This window comes from Peromyscus eremicus, chromosome 12, assembly GCF_949786415.1.
Source record: "Peromyscus eremicus chromosome 12, PerEre_H2_v1, whole genome shotgun sequence".
NCBI classification, from domain to species: Eukaryota; Metazoa; Chordata; class Mammalia; order Rodentia; family Cricetidae; genus Peromyscus; species Peromyscus eremicus.
Window position 1 is genome coordinate 62,034,224 of NC_081428.1, and position 22,778 is coordinate 62,057,001.

Below are 22,778 nucleotides of genomic sequence, written 5' to 3' on the forward strand. Positions count from 1 at the left end.
CTTTGAGAAACTCTGTTGTGCCCTTTCTTCTCTTAATCCTCCTGCTTAAAATCTTAATTAAAAAAGCCTTGTAGGACAAGCAGGATGGCTTAGTAGTCCAGTCTCTGTTGCTTGGATTCTAATGGCTCCCTCTGGGGAGAGGGTGAGAAGGCGCAGCATCAATGACACAGACACCGGGAGTCCATTGAAGGCAATAACAAACTCATTTATTCAGTAACAGGGAAGGCCTTATATACTGTCCTCCCAGCACCCAGTCTGTGTGGTCGTCCCACATTGACTGGGCACAATCAGGAATTCTGACATTGATCAGGAACCAACAGTGACTGTTGCTAGGCCCCCAGGCAGACTCAGCATGACCAGGAACTCTGACAGCTCCTGTTGCTAGGCCCTCAGGTAGACTCCAGGTTGGCTCATATGGAGTACGTTATGTGCATGCCTTGGCAATTGGTCTGAGCCAATTTCCTCGACTCTATGGGCCTGTCCTACTACAAGTCTCCAGAAACTTCATACTAAGAACCAACTCTTCCAAGTTGCCCTCTGACCTCCACAAGCATGCTGCAGCACATAGCTGCCAGCCTTCACAATAAATGAATGCAAAGTAATTTTTTTTTTTTTTTTTTGGTATGTAGTTATGTAGCTCTGGCTGTCCTGGAACTATGTAGACCAGGCTGGCCTCAAACTCGAAGAGATCTGACTGCCTCTGTCTCCCAAGTGCTCAGATTAAAGGCGTGTGCCACTATGCCCAGCAACTATGTTCTTAAGTTTTATGGGAGTTTTGTTATAATGCACAGCGTCTAATTTTTATGTAGCCAATTTTTGTTTTGGCTTTTGAGATAGAGTTTCACTTGGGCTGGGAATGTAGCTCAGTGAGAGAATGCTTACCTAGCATGTGTGAGGCTGTGGGTTTCCTCTCTAGTACCACAAACAGGGTCTTAATATGCAGCCCAGCTTGGCCACTATATCAAAATCCTCCTTAGCTTCGATAGGATTGGCATGTATCACCATGCCTGGTTTGTAGCCTTTTTTTTTTCTACTAAAGTGTAGTAAAATAAACATGAGAGCCAATTTTTTACTAATCATTCTTTTAATTAATTATATATGTTTTAGAACTCACAGAGATGCCCCTGCCTCTGCCTCCCAAGTACTGGAATTAGCTAGGCATATACCACCATGCCCGGCCTCTTTTTAATTTTATTTTAATTTTTAATTTAATTTATCTGCACAGCTTTAATATTCTGAGAAAATTAAATGTTTCCCACAAAAATGAGGAAAAAACAGTTCACTAATGACCAATAAGAAAATGTAACACTCTCTAACACGCAGGTATAAACAGTAGGAATAACAGAAAGGCTAAAAGAGAAACTATAAATTTCAAAACCAACTCCAGTCAAGATGAAGTCCCCATGGACAAGCAGGTGGAGAAGTAAAGTATATAAACTCTAACATACCACTTCATGGCCTGTTTTTCTTCTTCCCTTTGGTCATGAACTATCCCAGAAAGATTCACTGTGATAACTTTTAATTTCGAGTTCAACACTTAAAGCATTAAGGTAAATTGCTCTTAGAAAAAAATTATGCCAAGATAAACATAAAAACAATCTCAAAAATGGAAGAAAAAGCTCAAGCCAAACACTGCACTAGGATAGTTCATTATGTTAACAATAAATGGATGCCAGGACACCAGAAGAAACACTATTGGAACTATGGTTTGCTAAAAGTTATTTGTCTTAATGAAAGGAAAGATAGTAGTACAAGTTCAATTTCACAAGATAAAGTCAGTTTCCTTTGGATTTACCTTTCAGGGCAAGCATGGGCAAACACCACATACCACTTTCTATCTCTGTGCAAAAACACAAATAAAAGTCTGAGCCAGTAGGCAATAAGGATGGGAATGCACGGTCCTACAGTAAAGTCCCTTTTCTAGAAGAGATCAGTAAAAATATCACAATATTTACAAAGATACCACAGTGTGAAAAGCCGTAAACCTAAAATATTTTGTCGCTTAACAAAGAAGGGATGAAAGAGAATGTTCTGCCACAAGAAATTGAGTAGCCATTCTGGACCCAGTTTCTAATACAGTTCCAGTGACCCCTAACTGCCAGCCCACCACTCAGCCCCATCCCACTCTTAAACCCTTTTGTGTTAACAACCTAGCAGCCTTTTAGTCAAATAGTTGATGTACATCCTAATCCATCTTAAATCAAAGGAAAGGCTGGGATGCTTAGATTAGAGCAGGTCTGGGAATGAACTACTTTAGTGTTATGGAAGCCACCCATGTGGATTCCTTACTCATTCAAAACAAAAGAAAGGCCATAAAACATGGGAGTTTTGGAAAGGGAATGGTACCTGAAGATGTCCTGACCTAGGCATTTTTATAGCTAACTGTAAAGATGGTCACAATTAGAACACAGCAGTTATTGACAACGGAAACTATTAAGGACCTTTCCTTATCACTGACTTTTGCAGAAACATATTTGTAGATTCTTCCTGTGTAACCATACCTTAAAAAAGAAGAGTAAGTGTGCTTGCTGAGCAGAAATAATGGCACATCTTAAGATTTTATGACTGAAAAGAGCTAGCTTTACAATACAGCTTTACTAATTACAGAACACTCTCTTTACTCATGCTTTGCTTGGTTTATCTCTGAAACATCTGAATAATACTTTTCTGTGAATTACTAGGCTGCTGGGAATAAATGCTCTTGGATGCATTACTACAATCATCTTTAGCTGGACCTGGCATCTTTCTTCCATTAACTGAATCCTTCCAAGTGCTTTTAAAGGGTTGCCAATATTCATCTTTTGTGCTCCTCTGAGATTTCGAACGCTCTGAATTAGTCTGCTTTCCGGAGTTCCTATCTCTGGAATTCTTCCTCTGTTTATTCAGCAGCCTGTCTGGGGGCGAAGATGTGCGCAACTGGTACTGATCTGGGGACCCTTTCTGTCGGTTTAGCATCATTTGCTCTTTATCCACCTCCTTCTGAAGTTGCAATGCTAACAACCGGTCCTGTTCTTCTTGCTTATGTCTCTCAAAAAGCATACGTTCCAAATCTATCAGTTTTTGTGTAAAATTCCCTTCTGATTCTTCTTGATCTGAGGATTTGAGGAAAACTTTCCTCCTTTTTGCAGAAAAGCATGGATCCATGACTGCTTCCAACACAGATTCCTGGTTTTCTCTCTCAGAAATCTCCTTTCCAAGTACTAGATGATACACTCTACTTTCTGGAACTCTGTTACCGCCAGCTAACTGGGTCACATTTGACACAGAGCACTCTTCATTTTCTATTTTACCAGAAGGCTTAACTGTAGCTTCGTTAGAGTAGGAAACTTTGGCTTTAGGTCCCTCATGATTTACAACACATAAATCATCAGGATTGGTTGACAGTGTTTCAACTGTTCCTTCAAGGCACTGTTTGGCATCCCTGGCAAATAACCATGGCACAGGTGATTCTCTCAAAGACTCTGAACCTTGTTCTTGAGTTTCTAGGCATATCTGTGGAGAAAGTGTTGGCATATCTTCTTCAATTTCTGTGTCTTGCCACACAGGGCTCTTTGGGTCACTACTGTCAGTTTCCTGTAGAGAACAAAATTACTGACTATATAAAGGGAAACCATTATATAAGCCACCTGATACACTGACACCAGAGGTGAACAGCCACTATACACTATCACATAGTACTAATCAGTGTGTTCCCATCACCTCTGCTCCCCATCTTTCCTTCACATAGTACTAATAAGTGTGTTCCCATCACCTCTGCTCCCCCACCTTTCCTTCACATAGTACTAGTGTGTTCCCATCACCTCTGCTCCCCACCTTTCCTTCTCTGACATTTTAAAGATTTTATTTTTAATTAATTATGTGTATACGTGTGTGTGGGAGGGGCAGGGGACATATGGACATGAGTGCAAATGTCCACAGAGTCCAGAGAAGACACTGAATCCCTGCAGCTGGAGTTACAATCAGTTGATGGAAATGCTGGGAACTAACTGAGCCATCTCTCCAGCCCTTCCTTGGTACAATCTGATCTGAAACTCTAGGACAAGAGATTCTGCCCCCTCAGCCTTCCAAGGGCCATGAAATCCTCCTGCCTCTGTCTTCTGAGTGCTGGGATTAAAGACGTGCACCACCACTGCTCAGCCAGAAAGTATTTTTAAATGTAAAACTTGAGATAACATGGTCTTACAAAAGGAATTGTAACAAGATTATTATAGTATTTAAAAAACAAAAGTGTGAGCTGGGAGTAGTGTTACATGCCTTTAATCCCAGGAAGTGGGAGGCAGAGATAGGTGGATCTCTGTAAGTTCGAGGCTAGCCTGGTCTACATAGTGAGTTCTAGGACAGCCAAAGTAAGACCTTGCCTAAAAACAAAAAAACCCAAAGCAAAAAACAAATGTGTAAGAGTTGGGGATGTAGCTCAATTGGCAAAAAGATTGCCTAGCACGTAAGAAATCCTGGATTCAAACCCCAGCACCATATAACACCAGGCATGGTGGTGTATATTCAAAAATCCAACACATAGGAGATGGAAACAAAAAGATCAGTAGTTCAAGGTCATCCTTGGCTACATAGCAAGTTGAAATCTAGCCTAGGCTACATGAGATCCAGTTTTATTTTGTTTTTAATCCACAGAAGATATTTATTGATAAACTAAGATATAGTAGCAACATGAATCATTTGTATCTCAAAGAAGAGATGATTATTAAAAAATGTATATAAAGTATAAGACTTGTTTCCCTTCCTTTCCCCTTCCCTCCCTTGGTTCTGGGGATCAAATCTGGCCTAACTTTATGTGCACACTGTACTACTGATCTACACTTCCAGCCCCATTCTGTTTCTCAGGCTCCTGGCAGGCACACAGATTCATTTTAATATCCTTTATGAACATGTCTGTTTGAGAGAAGGTCTCATGTAGCCCAGGCTGGCCTCAAACATAAGATCCTCCTGCCTCAGTCTTCCAAGCCCTGGCATATGCCACCACTCCTAGCCAATCCTTGTGCTTCCTCTAATGACACAGTCACAAATACCATTACCAGCACCATGGTTTGTTTTCTATATTAAACATGAAGAGAAATACTACATTAGAGATTAGAAAAAAATACACACTCTTTTACTTAGCCCTTAGGTAAAGAACTTCATTTGCAAGGCTGTAGAGACGAGTCAGTAGTTAAGAAAACTGGCTACACAGCCAGAGGACCCAAGCCAGAGGACTGAAATTCAACTTCCAACACTCACATGAGAGCTCACAGCTACCTATAACTCCAGTTCCAGAGGATCTGTCGCCCTCTTCTGGCCTCCCACAGGCACCAAGTACACAGACATACTTGGAGGCAAAACATACAAGTTCCTTAAAATTTATTTATTTGTTTGTTTATTTATTTATTTAGACAAGGGTTTTACTCTGTGTAGTCCTGGCTGTCCTGGAACTTGCTCTGTAGACCAGGCTGGCCTCAAACTCAGAGAGATCTGCCTGCCTCTGCCTCCCAAGTGCTGGGATTAAAGGCGTTCACTACCACCAACTAACAAAATAAACACATTTTTTAAAAAAGCCAAAGCTTGAAGTGACTTATAACTCTGACTAGGTTTGTTCCTTACCAATACCCCTGAGAGCTGTACATCAGGGATGTTACCAGAATTGGCTTTTTTTGAAACAAGAGTCTTACTATGCAGTCCAGACTAGCATGGAACTTGCAATGGAGTCCAAATCGCAGTCTTCTGTGCACAGCCTCCATCTTCCTATATGAAAGGATTATAGGTCCACAGCACCCAGCCCAGAAGCCACTCTGACATGGAGTTTGAGTGCCAGCACAGTGTTGCTTGGTGTTACTTTTAGGCTACTGCAGAGGATCTCAGTGGTGAGGACCCCCTCCTAACGTGGACTTCCCATCTTAACGTCTTCTAGGTAAACTGCTGCAGATGTGATCTATTCAGCTGTGTCAATGCTGCCACGTTAGTCAGGGATTAGAAACCGAGGCCCAGAAGCCAAGTCCATCCTGCTGCCTATGTTAGGAAACAGTTTGGGCTGGAGAGGTGGCTCAGTGGTTCAGGACACCTGTTGCTCTTGCAGAGGACTCAGATTTGACTCCTAGCACCAACATGGCAGCTTCCAACCATCTGTAACTCCAGTCCCAGAGCCATATGCCCTCTTATGACCTTCTTGGACACCAGACATCTACACACATACAAGCAAAAAACTTATATATAAGAGGCTAGATATATGTGGCTTAGTGGTTAAGAGTACTGGCTGCTCTTTGAGAGGACCTGAGTTCAATTCCCAGCCCCCACATGGCAGTTTACAACTGTCTTTAACTCCAGTTCCAGGGGATCTGGCACCCTCATGCAGGCAAACATGCAGCCAAAACAACAGTGAGCATAAAAAATAAATAAATCATTAGAGCTGGGAGTGGTGAGGCACACCTTTAATCCCAGCACTGGGAGGCAGAGCTGGATCTCTGTGAGTTTGAAACCAGCCTGGTCTACAGAGCAAGTTCCAGGACAGCCAGGGCTACACAGAGAGACCCTGCCTGTGGGTTGGGTGGAGTGGGGAAGAGAAAGTTTCCCTGGACACAGATAAGCTAACTTGTTTGCCTATATACTAATGAGGCATCCACTGGCAGCAATGGCAGAGACCCGCTGATAACAAAGACTAAAGTATCTGTCCCTGGCCCATTCGAGAAAAAGTGAGCTGAAGACGGCATAGATATTCCAGGTACCCAGAGCAAGAGTCAATGCCCCTGAGAGCTTCTTCAGCACCAACATACCTTAGATATGCTGCTTTTATCCTCTCCAGGTACAGCTTCACAGGGCCATGCTGACCGAGACTTCAATTTAGGTGACAAATACCTTTAAACAACAACCACCGAAAGTTAAGTTTACTAAAACTCAAATGCTTTGAAAAACCTCAATATGCTAACAGTAGATGAACCACTTATGCCTAAAGGTTGTATGTCTGGTGGCTATTTAACCTACTGGAGCAGATTTCAACTCCAAGTCTCAGGTCAACTTTAAAACACAACCTGGGGGCTGGAGAGATGGCTCAGAGGTTAAGAGCACTGACTGCTCTTCCAGAGGTCCTGAGTTCAATTCCCAGCAACCACATCGTGGCTAACAACCATCTGTAATGAGATCTGGTGCCTTCTTCTGGCCTGCAGGCATACATGGAGACAGAACACCATATATATAATAAATAAATTAAAAAAAAAAGACACAACCTGAAACTGAGTATTCCAGGAAGTGAGAGTGCCTGGCCAGCAGCTAGAAGGCCTAGCTTACGGCCTAGCACTGCAAGGGGTGGATGTGGGGGTGTTCAGTACAGTATTTAGTGTAAAAATAGAAAAGAAGAAAAGGTCACATTAAATATCTCACAATTCGCCGGGCGGTGGTGGCGCACGCCTTTAATCCCAGCACTGGGAGGCAGAGCCAGGCAGATCTCTGTGAGTTCAAGGCCAGCCTGGGCTACCAAGTGAGTTCCAGGAGAGGCGCAAAGCTACACAGAGAAACCCTGTCTCGAAAACCCAAAAAAAAAAAAAAAAAAAAAAAAAAAAAAAAAAAAAAAAAAAAAAAAATCATCTCACAATTCTTGAAAAGAGTTTAAAAGGCTGATAGGACCAAACAATGGAAGACTACAAAGTTTCTCAAAATTAATGACGATATCATTTGAGGCTGGGAGTGGTAGTGCACACCTTTAATCTCAGCACTCAAGAGTTCAAGGCCAGCCTGGTCTACAGAACGAGTTCCAGGACAGCCAGGGCTACACAGAGAAACCCTGTCTCAAAAAACCAAAACCTAAAACAGGAAGGAAGGAAGGAAGGAAGGAAGGAAGGAAGGAAGGAAGGAAAAAAGGAAGGAAGGAAGGAAGGAAGGAAGGAAGGAAGGAATCTCCTTGAAGGGAAAAGAAACAGTCTATCATGCCCCTTATTTCTCTAAGACATTATGCCTATTCTTAACAACAGAAAGAACAAATGGATGGAAAGACTTATATTCTGTCAGTTGACAATGATGGAACACACAAGGAAAGATCCCATTCTCTGACTCCTGACTGGTGAAAAATGTAACTGTAATTTGGCACAGGTGTTTTGGTTTTGTGCTTATAGACCTCACTACTGCCCCTGCTCTGGGCTGCCAGGAGAAACAAGGCTCCTGAGTCCTTGTCCTGAAGTGACCCTGCTTATGTGGTGATTTATTAAAGACTTTTGGACCCATAAATGTTGTGTCTCTCCTTCCTATAACACACAATGGACAGGGTATAACATCCTATTTCTTTTGTTTTTTGATTTTTTGAGACAGGGTTTCTTTGTGTTAACAGCTCTAGCTGTCCTGGAACTTATAGACCAGGCTGGTCTCAAAAAAAGGAGATTTCTTTCATTTCATTTTTAAGATTTATCTTTATCTTTTTTGTTGTTGTTGTTGTTTTGTTTTTCGAGACAGGGTTTCTTTGTGTAACCTTGGCTATCCTGGAACTAGCTTTGAAGAACAGGCTGCCCTAGAACTCACAGAGATCCAGCTACCTCTTCCTCCCGAGTTCAAGGATTAAAGGCATGTACCATCACCTCCAGACCTTCTACATCTTTTTTTGCAAACCTATATTGTTTAAAAGAGTCATTTTATTTTTACTTATGAATATGTCTGTGTGACTGTATGCTATATATGTGTATGGTCTGTAGAGGCCAGAAAGGTGAATGGTAACCCCAGAGAAGGTTATGAGACACTTCACTTGATTTGAGTCCTAGAATTGAACTTGGGTCCTCTGAAAGAGCAACAAATGCTCTTAACCACTAAACCATCCCTCCAGCTCTTAATTTTTAAAACAGCTTTTTGGTAAAGATGAGTCAGGAGGTATAGGTACTTGTCACCAGGCCTGATGGAGACCCAGTGCTGTGGAATAATCCTTCTATACACTGTGAAAATGTGCTGCTCTCATTGTTAATAAAAAGCTGATTGGATTTTTAGGGCAGAGACAAAGCTAGGAAGAAGGGCAGAGTCAGAGGAGTCACAAGCCAGATGGAGAGAAAGCAGGACATGCAGGAGAGGTAAAAGCCGTGAGGCACCACATAGATTAACACTGTAAGAGCTAGTTAGTAGTAAGCCTGAGCTACTGGCTGAACATTTATAATTAATATTAAGTCTCTGTGTGGTTATTTGGAAGCAGCTGCTGGGACAGGAAAACTCTGCTTACAACCCAGGGTCAGTTCCCAGCGCCTATACTACAACGCATAACCATCCATAACTCCAGTTCCAGTGGATTCAATGCCCTCTTCTGGCAGCCTATGACACCAGGCACACATTCAGTGCACTTACGTACATGCAGGCAAAACATTCAAACTTGAAGAATTGGTGGTCAATAAAAACAAAACCCAAAGGCATACAGTAGATGATCAATGGATAAATGGCAGTTATGTTCACTTACTTTTGAATATCTCCAAAGTTTTTTTGTTTGTTTGTATTTTTCTTTTGTGACTTGTTTGTGACTGCATCTGACTTTCTGGAACTCGAAGGAGAAGCCAAGGTATTTTTCTCATAGTTATTGTTCTTCGGTCACAAGAAAAACATACAAAGACATTATTAAAGAGAACTTTATATAAAAAATAAAAAAAAAAGCTTTGAATTCTATGAACTCAATATTCTTAACTTTTTTCAGAAATTGAATTCTTTAAGTTCTTTGAAGAATACTGAGCATGTACATACTCTTCATTCTCATTACCTAGACTTTATTTTGCAATAGGCATCCACATAGCATTTACATTGTATTACAGATCATAAGATATGATTTAAAGTCCATGGGTGGCAAGATGGTTCAGTGGCTAAGGTGCTCATGCTAAGTCTGACAGCCTGAGTTCCATCTCAGGACCCATATGATAGAAACAACCAACTGTCACAAGTTGTCCACTGACCTCCACACAAGATGCTGTGCTACATGTGCATACACACACATATACACTCATCAAATACATAAATGCAATAAAAATAAATATACAGAAGAATGTTTGTGCTATATGCAAAGCCGTGCCATTTTATGTAACATTTGACTACCTTTAGATTTTTATATACATGGAAGATCCCAAAACTAATTTATATACCAAGGGATGCCTACATAAAGAAAATTAAGCTCATTCAAGTTTGCCTAAATTAAATACATTACTATATACATCTAATTATACTATATTTTTGTATATATAAAATGAAGCATAACACACACACACACACACACAAATACACTCCTTCAAAGAAATGATAACTAATCTCCTAGCTGATAATTTCATCCTTTTGTTTTTTAAAAAAGATTTACTTATTTTACCAGCACATATGGATGCCCCAGGAGTTGAGAAGAGGAACTGTAGTTATAGAGGGTTGTAAGCTGTACCATGTAGGTGCTGAGAATCAAATCTAGGTTCTCTGCAAGTATAGAAAGTACTCTTGACCACTGAACTATCTCACCAGCTCCTGACAGTCTCATGCAATTGCAGCTACCTTATTCTAGTGAGGAAAGTACTTAAAAGTACAAAGTATATCTGGAGCAAAAGTTCCTACACAGAAATAAGCCATAATTGTTCACCATCTCCAAAATTTACATTAAACCAAAGATTACCCTAAAATTTCAGTAAATCTACTTGGACCTCGTGTGACAGAAAGTCAGATACAGGTGACTCCAAACTCCCCTCTTCCAATGTTCCCATCTTGATTCCACTCACTATTCACTTATTGTACTGGACAACCTCTTCCTTTCCTCTCATCTCTCTCTGCTGTTTGTAGACAGTGTTCCAACTATATAGCTCAGGCTGGCCTTGAAACTGCAGTGACCCTTTTGCCTCAGGCTCCCAAAGTGCAAGGGGTAACCCTCAGCTGGTTAATTTTTTTAAATTTCCAGACTGTGTATCTTTCCAAAATTCCTACACAAACAGAGAAAAGGATATACAACAGAAGGGGGGGGGGGGATATCACAGAGCTTAAGATTATATTATTAATGGTAAGATTCATAAAAAAAAAAATTCTAGGTATACTTCATTTGGTGAAATATATTCTCAGATGTGTTTTTCAAAAGTAGGGGAGTTTAATTCTCAGAGGCTCTGTATCCACCGCCCGGTGAATTTAAAATATTTTAAAAATAAAGTGCAAGCCGGGCGGTGGTGGCGCACGCCTTTAATCCCAGCACTTGGGAGGCAGAGCCAGGCGGATCTCTGTGAGTTCTAGGCCAGCCTCAGCTACAAAGCGAGTTCTAGGAAAGGCGCAAAACTACACAGAGAAACCCTGTCTCGAAAAACAAAACAAAAATTATTTTATTGATTTCTTCATGTATGGTTGTTTTGTCTATGTGTATGTCTATGCACAACATGTATGTAAGGTACTGGGGATCAAACCCAGGTCCTCTAAAAGAGCAGCCAGTGCTGTTAATGCTGAAACATCACTCTAGACCCTGAGAGTTTGTACCTTAAAAGAAGCCTAAGTGGGCTCAAGGTATGTAGCTCAGTGCTATAGCTTGTGCTAAGGCTTTGGCTTCAATCTACCAAGCTCTTTTAAGCCACCAGGTTCCAGAATCCTTAGGTTTTAGTGTATGTTTTACCATCTTGCCTTTCATTGTTCTTTATGAACAATAATTTAACAGTAAGATAAGGAAATCCAGGTTCAATATATTTAAGAATTGGGCTAGGAGGTCCGGTGAAATGGCTCAGAAATAATGCACTTGCCACCACGTCTGGAGACCTGAGTTCGATCCCCAGAACCCACATAGAAGGAGAGGACCAACTCTTGCAAGCTGTCCTTTGACTGCGACTCATGTAGTGCCCACACACTAAATAAATAAGCTAAATGTTAAAATAAGACAGGACCAGGATGAAGGTACAGCTTACCTGTTTAGCATATCCAAGGTACAGGATTTGATCTGTACCATTGATAAGTATGTCCCCAGCTACAGGAAATAAGTAACAATACACAAAAATGTTTCATTCATAAAAGTTTGTTGGGCTAGGAGTGGTGGCGCACGTCTTTAATCCCAGCACTTGGGAGGCAGAGCCTCCCTGTGAGTTCAAGGCCAGCCTGGTCTACAGAGCAGATCCAGGACAGGCACCAAAACCACACAGAGAAACTGTCTCGAAAAACAAAAACAAAACAAAAACAATAAATAGGTAAGTAAACAAATAAGCAAATAAATAAATAAAGTAGTTTTTCCCCTGAAGTAGAACAAAGCTATCCTAAAACCCCTGTAACTGACGCCTTCTTCAGGAAAGCCAAAGCGATGGGGCATCTCCCTGCAAACTTACAATACTGATGCTGAGCCTCCGCGCCAGCTCCTCATCGCCTTTCAGCTGCTCTTCCATCTCACTTCTCCTTTTTTCTGTCTGTCTTTTCTCCTCCTCCTCCTCTTCCGCCAACAATCTCTGTATGTATTCCTCACTGGCTTTGTTTTCTTCTTCCTTGCTGGCTTGTCGTTCAGCCTCCACCTTAAAAATAATAAAGGACATCCTTTTCTGAAATTTTTAATATACTCATATTTCACAAGAATTGTAAAAAAAAAATGGAAGTGAAAACTGGCAAGAATTTATCTCCATGAAATTCAAATCTCCACAGGGAAACTTGTGTACAGCAGTTCAAGGTCCTACCTCAGGAAGCCCACCCCAGTCAGCCCAACAAAGGTTTGGTTGAAGACTCCAACCTCGTGCCCTCTGTCCTTACCCGTTTCCACCGCAGTACGACACAGACACGCAATGCTTCCTCGGTTCATGGAAAGCCATGTGCTGACTAAGGTAGACCTAGCTGCCTCTGCTGCTGCTCTCTTTAGCAGAGCACAGAGATTTACTAAGGAAAAGAGAAAGAACTCCTGAGTAGAAGGGGAGCCAAAGGAGGAATGCCCTAGACCTAGCTGCTGCTGCCTCTTGTTTTTTAAAGACAGAGTCTCACTATGTAGACCGGCGGTCCTGGAACTCACTCTGTAGACCAGGCTGGCCTTGAACTCACAGAGATCTGCCTGCCTCTGCATCCTGAGTGCTGAGACTAAATACATTCACTACCATGCCTGGCATTTGTTTGTTTAATTTATAAATATTTGTATGTGAAAACAGGATCATTGGGGCTTGCTGGCTTCCAGACTAGCTGATTAGAAAAAAAAAAAGCAAGTCCCAAGTTCAGGAGACATTTTGCCTAAAAGGAGTAGGTGGAGAATGACAGAGGACACCAACTCCCTCTGTGCACACACACTATCTTTATAACTAACACACAGAACCTTGACGTTCGGTGGCTGTGAAGATGGTTCAGTGTGGTAAACTGCGTGCTACACAATCGTAAGGAACTGAGTTTGGATTTCCAGCAGCACATAAAAGGTCAATGTGTAGCCGGCAGCTACTGGGAGGCAGAGCCAGGCGGATCTCTGTGAGTTTGAGGCAGGCTTATGGCAAGAGGATCACCAGCTGGAGGGCAGCCTAGGCTATACAGTGAGTTCTAGGGCAGCCTGGGATACAGAGCAAGACTCTGTTTCAGAAATGTAATAGTACCATAGTATATATAATAGTAATATACATATTACTATTAATAGTAATAGTACCATACTAGTGAAGCTCAAATGCTGGAAGCCGAACCTTTGCCCACTGTGTTTCCAGTCACCCCTGTATACTTTCCTCGCTAAATCCACAATCTACCACTTCTTTACCATCATCCTTTTTAAGGTAAAAACTCCAGAAAAATCAAAGACATTTTTACACTTAAATGCTTAGGCATTATAATAACAATTAATAATCACATAGTATTAAGGCAGCCATTGCTACACAGAAAGATCCTATCTAAAAACAAAAGCATCCCTCACTAATTATATATATGTAATAGAGGCTAGTTTATTATTATTGTTGTTGTTGAATATTTAAAAAGGGACTTTGGGGTGCTGGAGAGATGGCTCAGTGGTTAAGAACACTGGTTGCTCTTCCAGAGGTCCTGAGTTCATTCTCAGCAATCACATGGTGGCTTACAACCATCTGTAATGAGATCTGGTGCCCTCTTCTGATGTGCAGGTATACATGCAGACAGAACACTCTATACATAATAATAAATCTTTAAAAACCTTGGGCCACACAGATGGCACACTGGTTAAGACTACAGGCTGCTCTCTAGAGGACCTAGGTTTGCTTCCCAGCACCCACATGGTGGTTGACTATAGTTCAGGGAATCCTGTGTATGCCCTCTTCTGGCCTCTAATGAATGACACTAGGCACATGAGTGATGCACAGACACACATGCAGGCAAAACACCCAAATACATAAAGTAAAATAAAAATGAAAAGTAAACAAAAATGGGACCTCTAGGTGCGCTTAGGTGGCACATGCTTTTAATCTCAGTACTTGGGAAGCAGAGACAGGCTCTCTGTGAGACCATGTCTTAAAAAAAACAACAGCCGGGCGGTGGTGGCGCACGCCTTTAATCCCAGCACTCAGGAGGCAGAGCCAGGCGGATCTCTGTGAGTTCGAGGCCAGCCTGGACTACCAAGTGAGTTCCAGGAAAGGCGCAAAGCTACACAGAGAAACCCTGTCTCGAAAAACCAAAAAAAAAAAAACAAAAAACAAAAAACAAAAAAAAAACAACAAAACAACTTTTAAAGCCAGGTGTGACATCACTATTTGAATAACCCCATCATTGTGAGATGGAGGCAGGAAGATCAGTCAAGTTCAAGGTCATCCTGGGCCAGATTGAGCTCCATGATACTATCTTAATGGAAGGTGGGGGTAGGGCTTATAAAGTCATTAAAGTTACTAACATTTCAGTCCATGATAGTTATATAAACATGTACTATATATAAATTTGAGATTTCTAAGATTGAAAGCATAGCAAAGACATTTTCAACAAAATAAAAAAATCAAAAACTAAACTATTTCATACCTACCTTGCTTATCTCCTCTTCATATTCTCTTCTCAACTCCCCAGGTTTACTTAACAGACGAACTGGCTGGTAGTCATCAACTGTTTCACATGGGGAAGAAAACAGTATCAGGGCAGCAGAACTTTATGACTGACTTTGGCCTTCCTTTAATACTTAATGAACACACACACACACACACACACACACACACACACACACACACACACACTTCCTAGACTCCATAAAAAATAACTACAACAAGCAGGGTGGTGGTGGTGCACGCTTTTAATTCCAGCACTAGAGAAGCAGAAGCAGGTGGATCTCTGAGTTCAAGGCCAGCCTGGTATACAGAGTGAGTTCCAGGACAGCCAGGGCTACACAGAGAAACCCTGTCTCAAAAACCCAAACCAAACCACCTGTAAAAGACAGAGCTAAGGACATGGTTCAATAACAGAGCTCATATCTAGCATGTACCAGGCCCTGGGTCATAAAAGCCCATCAACAGAGTACAAAGAAAAAAAAAGTAACCCCAATAGTATACTGAGATTAAGAGGGAAAAATAATTTTAAAAAACTGAGACAAGTACAAGCTTCCAACTTGAGATCCTCCTGCCTCAGATTCCTGTGTTGCAATTAGAACCAGCATGCCCAGCTAAGTCTTTGATTTCTGTAAGTAATGTTTTGTAGTTTTTCTGAGAGGAAGCATTAGATATTGTGTTGAGCTGAGTTCTAATTCTAAACGCCAGTGCTTCAGGATAGGATCTTATTTGGAAATAGGATCTTTCAGAGTTAATAAAGTTAAAGTATGGTCATTGAGGTGAATCTTAATTATGACTAGTAAATATGGGACAAATTTGGACACAAAGACAAACACAGATGGGAGATGGTATCAAGACATGCAGAGAGGGGGCCTGGAGAGATGGCTCTCAGTGGTGAAGAGCACTTGTTGCTCTTGTAAAGGACCTGGGATTCTCAGCACCCACATGGTGGCTCACAACCATCTATAACTCCAGCTTCAAGAGAGCCAACACGGTCTTCTGGCCTCTGCAGGCACCAGGCATGCACATGGTATAGACACATATGCAGGCAAAACACCAATACACACAAAAGCTCAAAAAGCTACAAAGAGGTGAGGAAGTGCTCTACTTCCAACTTAAAAAGTCAAGGGCCTTGGTTATATCTTGACTTCTAGCCTCTAAAACTATTAGGAAATGTTCATTTTTTTAAACTCACCCAACTTGTGGTACTTTGTCTTTCTGCCTTAAGAAACAAATATATAAATTTGTTCTCTTTCCTTTCTTTTTCTGGGTTGTTTTTTTTTGGGGGGGGGGGAGGTTTGAGACATCGTTCATTCACTGTGTAGCCCTGGCTGTCCAGGAACTCACTCTTTAGACCAAGCTGGCCTCAAACTAAGAGATCTGCCTGCCTCTGCCTCCCAAATGAATGCTGGGATTAAAAGCATGTGTCACCACCCCACCCCACCCCCTCAGCTTGTTTTTTTCCTTATAAAGAAATATTTTTGTCCATATGTGTGTATGCCTGTAAACTTTATGTGCAGCATGGGCATGCAGTTCCAATGGAGACCAGAAGAGGGCAGGACCTCAGATCCTTAGCAACTGGAGTTAGAAGGGGTTGTAGGTGCCTGGTGAGGGTGCTGGGAACTGAACCCAGATGCTCTAGAAGAAGTACTGTTAACTGATGAGCCATCTCTTAGCCCCTTGCTTTGCTTTCTCCAGACAGTCTTGCTACATAGCCTAGGCTGTCTCAAACTTGCAGCAACCTTCTAAGTGTTGGGATTACAAATATCTGCTGTCTGCATCCAGCTTTTACTATTTTTATTACATTTAATTACTATGGGGTGAGGGGACATGCACCATGGAGTGCAAGTGGAGGCCACAGGACAATCTTCAGAAGGTGGCCTTCTTTGCTCCCGTGTAGGGTTCCCTGGAATCACATTCAGTTGTCAGACTTGGCAATGAGCACCTTACCGGCCCCAATGCATCCAGATTTTTTCCCCCAAAGACATGGTCTCACTATGTAGACTAGGACTTCCTGGAACTTTTTGTATGCAGACCAGGATGGCCTGAACCTACAAAAACCTGCCTGCCTCTGCTTCCTTCAAGCTATGCCTAGAAATGCTTGCTACATGCTTAGCTCCACCTTAGGACTCAACTATTTCCTTGGCTTTCCTGACAGTTAATCCTTACTACTGAACTTTTAATTCTTCATCAAATTCCCAAGGTTTAGCCTGGGATGTAGTCTGTGGCAGAGAGCCTTGGATATACATATATACAAGCATGTGCTCGTGAATGTGCACAAACACACACACACACACACACACACACACACACACACACAGAGCTTTTAAAAATGAAGAGCTAGGCTGGGTGGTGGCACACACCTTTAATTCCAGCACTCAGGAGGCAGAGGCAGGCTGATCTCTGTGAGTTTGAGGCCAGCCTGGGCTACAGAGTGAGTTCCAGGACAGCCAGCAAGATGACTTAGTGCCAAGTGTGACAACCTGAGTTGAATCCCTAAGACCTATGTGGTGGAAGGAAAGAATAGACAACCAAAAGTTGTCCTTTGATCTCCACTTTGGTGTCTACACTCAGACAGTAACACAGGTAAGGTAAGGAGGAAGGGTTTGAAAGGGAATTGATGAAGATCCAGAAGTGTGTGGGTTTTACACACAGACTTAGAAAAAAAGGTTGCTCCAGGATTGAAGAACCATCCTTAGAAAATCCAAATTTCCTATTTGCAACTGTCATTCTGCAGAAAGCAGTGCAGGCAAGAGTGATAAATAGGTGTTAAATCCTTTGCTGGAAAATCTGTAGGAGAATCAGTCTCAAAGTATCATTTCATAGTTACATTAATTCCAAGGGATACAGTTGAGAAATCTGCCATTATGAGTCAGAATATGATATATGATATATACAACCTAGCATCATGTACTTACTATAATACTGTGTGGAAGGCATAACCTGAATGTGAGAAAAAAAGAAAAAAGCATGCCTCTAACTCCACGTTCTAGAATTTGCCAATTTTGTTCCTGTTAGCCACCACTGCTATGAGAAATACCTCAAACAACTTGAGAGAGGAAAGGTTCACCTTGGGCTCATACAGAGGTTTGCAGCCATGTTTTGTTTTTAATGCTTGTGCAAGGTAGAAACATGGTGGTGAAAAGACTTGCTGAGGGAGAGTTGCTTACCTCAACAGCAGCCAAGAAGCAAAGAAACCCAGCAGGGACCAGGAACAACCCACACCTCTCAAAGCCATTCCCCAGTGACCAGTGTATTTTCCCCTACCAGCCCATTTGGTATGAATTCATCAGTGGACTGACCCACTGATGAAGCCAGTACTCCCCTGCTACAATCATCTCAGCAAGGACAGCTGGAACAAAGTCTTCATCCCACATTAAACTTGAACAATTCCTTTTAACGGGTGAACAGTATATTCTGTTGCAGACATATATACATTTAGTTCATCCATCCATTGACGACATTTGGGCTCGTCTACTTTTTTGTTATTTTTATATGTTTTACAAGTTTTTACTAATACGTTCTCATATTATAAAGGCAATGAAGAGGAAAAACCTTCCTTTTCCTATTTGAGTCATCTGAAAACAGAACTATATATTTTTTAAAAACTTTCATTTGGAAAACAGATAAATTCTGCTTGGAAGGCAGAGGGAGGCTGATCTCAGAGTTCGAGGCAAGCTTGGGCTACACAGGGCTACACAGAGAAACTGTCTTGCAAAACCAAAAGAAATAAAAGGCAGCTTAAAATCTAAGATAAAAATGTTCATTTTACTAAGTTAGCTGTCTCCAACAACATCCTCTTGCTTTGATTCAGTTCTTCCATCTCTTGCTCTTCTCATCGGTCCTGTACCTCAACATCTCTTATTCCCTTCCCTGGACCTTTCCTCTCTTCCTTTGGGTGGCCCAGGATAGGCAGGTCTCCTTCCCTTCAGACTTCCTTTTGTCTAGGGATTCTTGCTGACCCTCTATGATTTTCCCCCAAGGCTTCTTTTCCACAAGTCATCCAAATGAGTATGAAAGCAGTGGTAGTGCCTCTGTCTCAGTGGTTTTGGTTTTGATTTGTACTTACCAAATGACTAGCGATATGGACCATTACTCCATTAATGACATTCAGGTGTCTTACTGGTAAGCTAAACACCTAAATATCATTAATGGAGTAATATCTAAATTCTTTGCCCAACCTCTTTCTTTTCTTTGAGACAACATCACTATAACTCAGGCTGTCCCAGAACCTACTACATAGCTCAGGCTTACCTTGAATCGAGCCTCTTGAGTGCTAGGACTATAGAAATGAACCACTTTACCTGACCACTTTGACCACTTTTAATTGGATTCTTTTAAGTTTTTTGAGACAGAATCTCACTAGTCCTGGTTAGACTGGGACTCTTTGATGGAGATTCCTGATGAGTTATTTTTGTAACAGGGTCTCACAACACAGCCCTGCCTGGCCTAGAATTTACAGTGACCCTCCAGCTTATATTTGGGTATTATCTTACTTTCTATGATTTGCAAATATTTTCTTCTGTTTTGTGAGATGTCTTTTGCTCTCTTGATAGCTTTGCTATTTTTATTTATCAAATGGACTTTTTTTTTTTTAAGAATAACAAATTTCTGAAAGTTGGAGAGATGGCTCAGTAGTTAAGAATGCTTACTGCGCCAGGCAGTGGTGGCCCACACCTTTAATCCCAGCACTTGGGAGGCAGAGGCAGGTGGATCTGGTGAGTTCAAGGCCAGCCTGGTCTCCAAATCGAGTTCCAGGAAAGGCGCAAAGCTACACAGAGAAACTCTGTCTCGAAAAAAACAAAACAAAACAAACAAAAGAATGCTTACTGCTCTTTTCCAGAGGACCTGGATCTTTGGCTGGTTCTTAGTACCCATGTGGCAGCTCACAACTATCTGTAATTCCAGTTCTGGGGGATCTGATGCCTCTTTTGACCTCAAAGGGCTTCTGCACGCACGCGCACACACACATACATACACACATACATACACACACACACACACACACACACACACACACACACACACACACGCAATTAGATACATATTTAAGGTGGCTCACACCTTTCTTTCTTTCTTTTTTTTTTTTGGTTTTTAGAGACAGGGTTTCTAAAGGGACTAAAGGTGTGCGCCACCACAACCCGGCTCACACCTTTCCTTAATCCTAAGGCTCAGAAGGCGGATCTCTAAATTCAAGGCCAGCCTGGTCTACAGGGTGAGTTCCTGGATAGCCCAGGGCTACACAGACAAGCCTGTCTTGGAAAAAAACAAACAAAAAAGAAACCTCAAGTTTTCCCTTCCTTAAGCATCTGCAATCGCTTAATTCTGCCACCTCCACAGATAAAGAATTTTTCTTAAGAATATTAATAGGGATATTCTAAGCCAGGGGCTACTCTGACCAAGTTTGGCCCTTATCTTCTCTTTTTTCCTAAAGAAATTTTATGGAAACACAGGCACTACTTTCATTTATGAAGGGCAATGTAAATTAATGTAATGTCTATGGTGCTTTTGTTTTTACAGCGGCAGACCTATCTTCAACAGACTATACAGTCCTTAAAACACTATTCTGACCTTTACAGAAAAGGTATGTCAGCCCTCATTAATACTACATAATAAAGGATGGCTTCCAGCCAGGTGTGCTCCTGCACACCTGCAAGTCCAGAATTTCTAAGGATAAGGCTACCCCAGGCTACCTAATGAAACCTTATCTCAAAACTAGGGGCCCAAGACATGGGTCAGTGGGTGTGGGACGAGTACAAATGTGAGCAGTGACTGCCACACACGTGTGGAGGCCAGAGGACAATTTTCAAAGTCAGTTCTCTCCGTCCTAGGTTCTAGGGACGGAACTCAGGTCGCAAGGCTTGTGTGGCAAATACTTGAACCCACTGTCTCAGTTACTGTTCTAATGTTGTGAAGAGACACCAGGACCAAGGCAACTCTAAGAGAAGCCATTTCATTTGGGGCTTGCTTAGGGTTTAAGAGGCTTATTTGATCCATTCACATCATGGGAAGGAGTGAGGCCGCAGGCAAGCAGGTATGATGCTGGGAAAGCAACTGAGTAAGTACTACATCCTGATTTGCAGGCAGCAAGGAGAAAGCAAGACACTGGACCAGTCACAGGCTTTAGAAACCTCAATGCTCCTTATTAGGCCCCCAACAGGGACACACCCAATCCTGCCAAATAGTTCATCAACTGGGGACCAAGCAAGCAAATTGGAGCCCGAGGGTTTCTTCCTATAGCCTTGGCTATCTTGGAACCAGCTTTGTAGACCAGGCTGGTCTTGAACTCAAGAGATCCATCTGCCTCTGCCTCTGGGATTAAAGGCGTGGCTGGCCACATTTTGGGTCTGGTTTTGTTTTTTTTTTTCCCCAACACATAAAAGGCAAGTACACCACAGACAAACCACATTCAAGGCTTAAAAGGAAATACTGAATGGTTTGTAATACAGGCAAACTGCTAAAGACTAGGGACCAGTTTATAGCTCCTTGAACCCCCATACTGGAAGGGGTCAACCAAAAATGACTGAACTAGATGGAACTGGCAATGGGAAGCTAGTTTAGGCTTGCTGCATACTTAGAACCACAGGTCAGAGAAAGTAGCGCAAAGCCAAAGAACTTTGGAATTTAACCGCAAGTCTTTAGACAACTCGAAAGTGACAACTCTATTTTTTTGGTTGTTGTTGCAGCTTTAAAAACTCAATCACAGCTGGTGAACACAATTTGAGCTACATGTGGTAAAAAACTTGCCCTTGACTTTATCCCATGTGGGGGCGGGGTTCATAAAACCACAAATCAAGATCAATTTAAACTATTTAGTCTTCTTTTTAAAATAGAAAAATAACGGTCCCTTCTCTAAACGTTTTTGGGCCTTTTTTCTTTTCTTTCTTTTTTTTTTTTAACTCAATAAACACGTTGACTTTTACTCACCGATTTCCTTTGATTCTTGTCCAGAGACTCTAAGCTTACATTCCTTTGCATAGTGTTTCTGAATCATCTCCCACAGTTTTGTATTGACAAGAGAATTTCTTCGGGTATGGTACCGAGTCCACGAAGAGACCCGGCGGCGACAGAAGGGACAGCACAGGTTGGCCTTTTCAACAGTCGATTGGAAGCACGGGTTACAGAGCGTGTGGTTGCAAGGAAGGGTTACCGGCTCTAGCAGTATTTCCATACAGATCCCGCACTGACATTCGGCTAAGGAAGGGATGGCGTCTTTGGAAGCAGCCATCTTCATATGCTAATGAGGCCTACTCAACGTCAACACCTGCAAGAAACCAGATTCGTCTTCCGGCTAACCACGCAGTCCGGAGAAAGTCAGCGAGCGGTTTGTTTATTCCGACGTACAGCAGCGTACTGGGATCCGGGCAGGCTGAACTTCCACGGGCCCGAGGCACACAGGCGCTGTGCTGTCAGGCGAACAGTTATGTCCCGCGTCCAGCAAGGGAATGAATGAAGGTTCCTTCGGGAGCTCGGCGGCTCGGGGCGGGGAGTGGCTCTGGCTCCCCGCGCCGCGGACAGTCGGGTCCAGCTCCCCTTCTTACCGGGTGAGGACCCGCCTCTTGGCGCGAGGTCGCCGGGCCTGCCAGGGCCGGAAGCCCGGCGTCCGCCGCTCCGAGAGTACCCCGTACCGCCCGGAAGCCGGGCTCGGGCCGCCGCCGGACTTCCGTCTCGCCGTTGCGGCGGTGGCAGCCCTCCGTCCCCGCGCTCCAGCTTCTGGCCGCCTCGCGGTTCCCCAGGGGCCCGAGACCCAGCCGCTCAGACCCGCAGTCCCGCCAGCCAGTGTATTGGCGGCGGCCGAAGCAGATACACATGACCTATTGACGTCACAGTTCCCCGCCAAAAAAAAAACGGCACTTCTCACCCAAGGAACCGCCCACTTGGGCGGGACTTCCGGGAGTTGTGCGCGTTGTC

At 42.6% G+C, this 22,778-nt stretch overlaps 1 protein-coding gene across 1 annotated transcript; it reads right to left on the minus strand.

Annotated features, from left to right (window-relative positions):
* Window positions 1–1,502: 1,502 nt before the first annotated feature.
* On the minus strand, window positions 1,503–22,466 carry Rnf168 (ring finger protein 168). Its single transcript, XM_059277163.1, has 6 exons — window positions 21,795–22,466; window positions 14,855–14,931; window positions 12,252–12,431; window positions 9,404–9,525; window positions 6,759–6,840; window positions 1,503–3,573 (listed from the first exon to the last, which is right to left on the minus strand). Exons 1-6 carry the CDS (start codon window positions 22,099–22,101, stop codon window positions 2,638–2,640), a joined length of 1,704 nt encoding a protein of 567 aa, XP_059133146.1. The 5' UTR covers window positions 22,102–22,466; the 3' UTR covers window positions 1,503–2,637.
* Window positions 22,467–22,778: the final 312 nt, after the last annotated feature.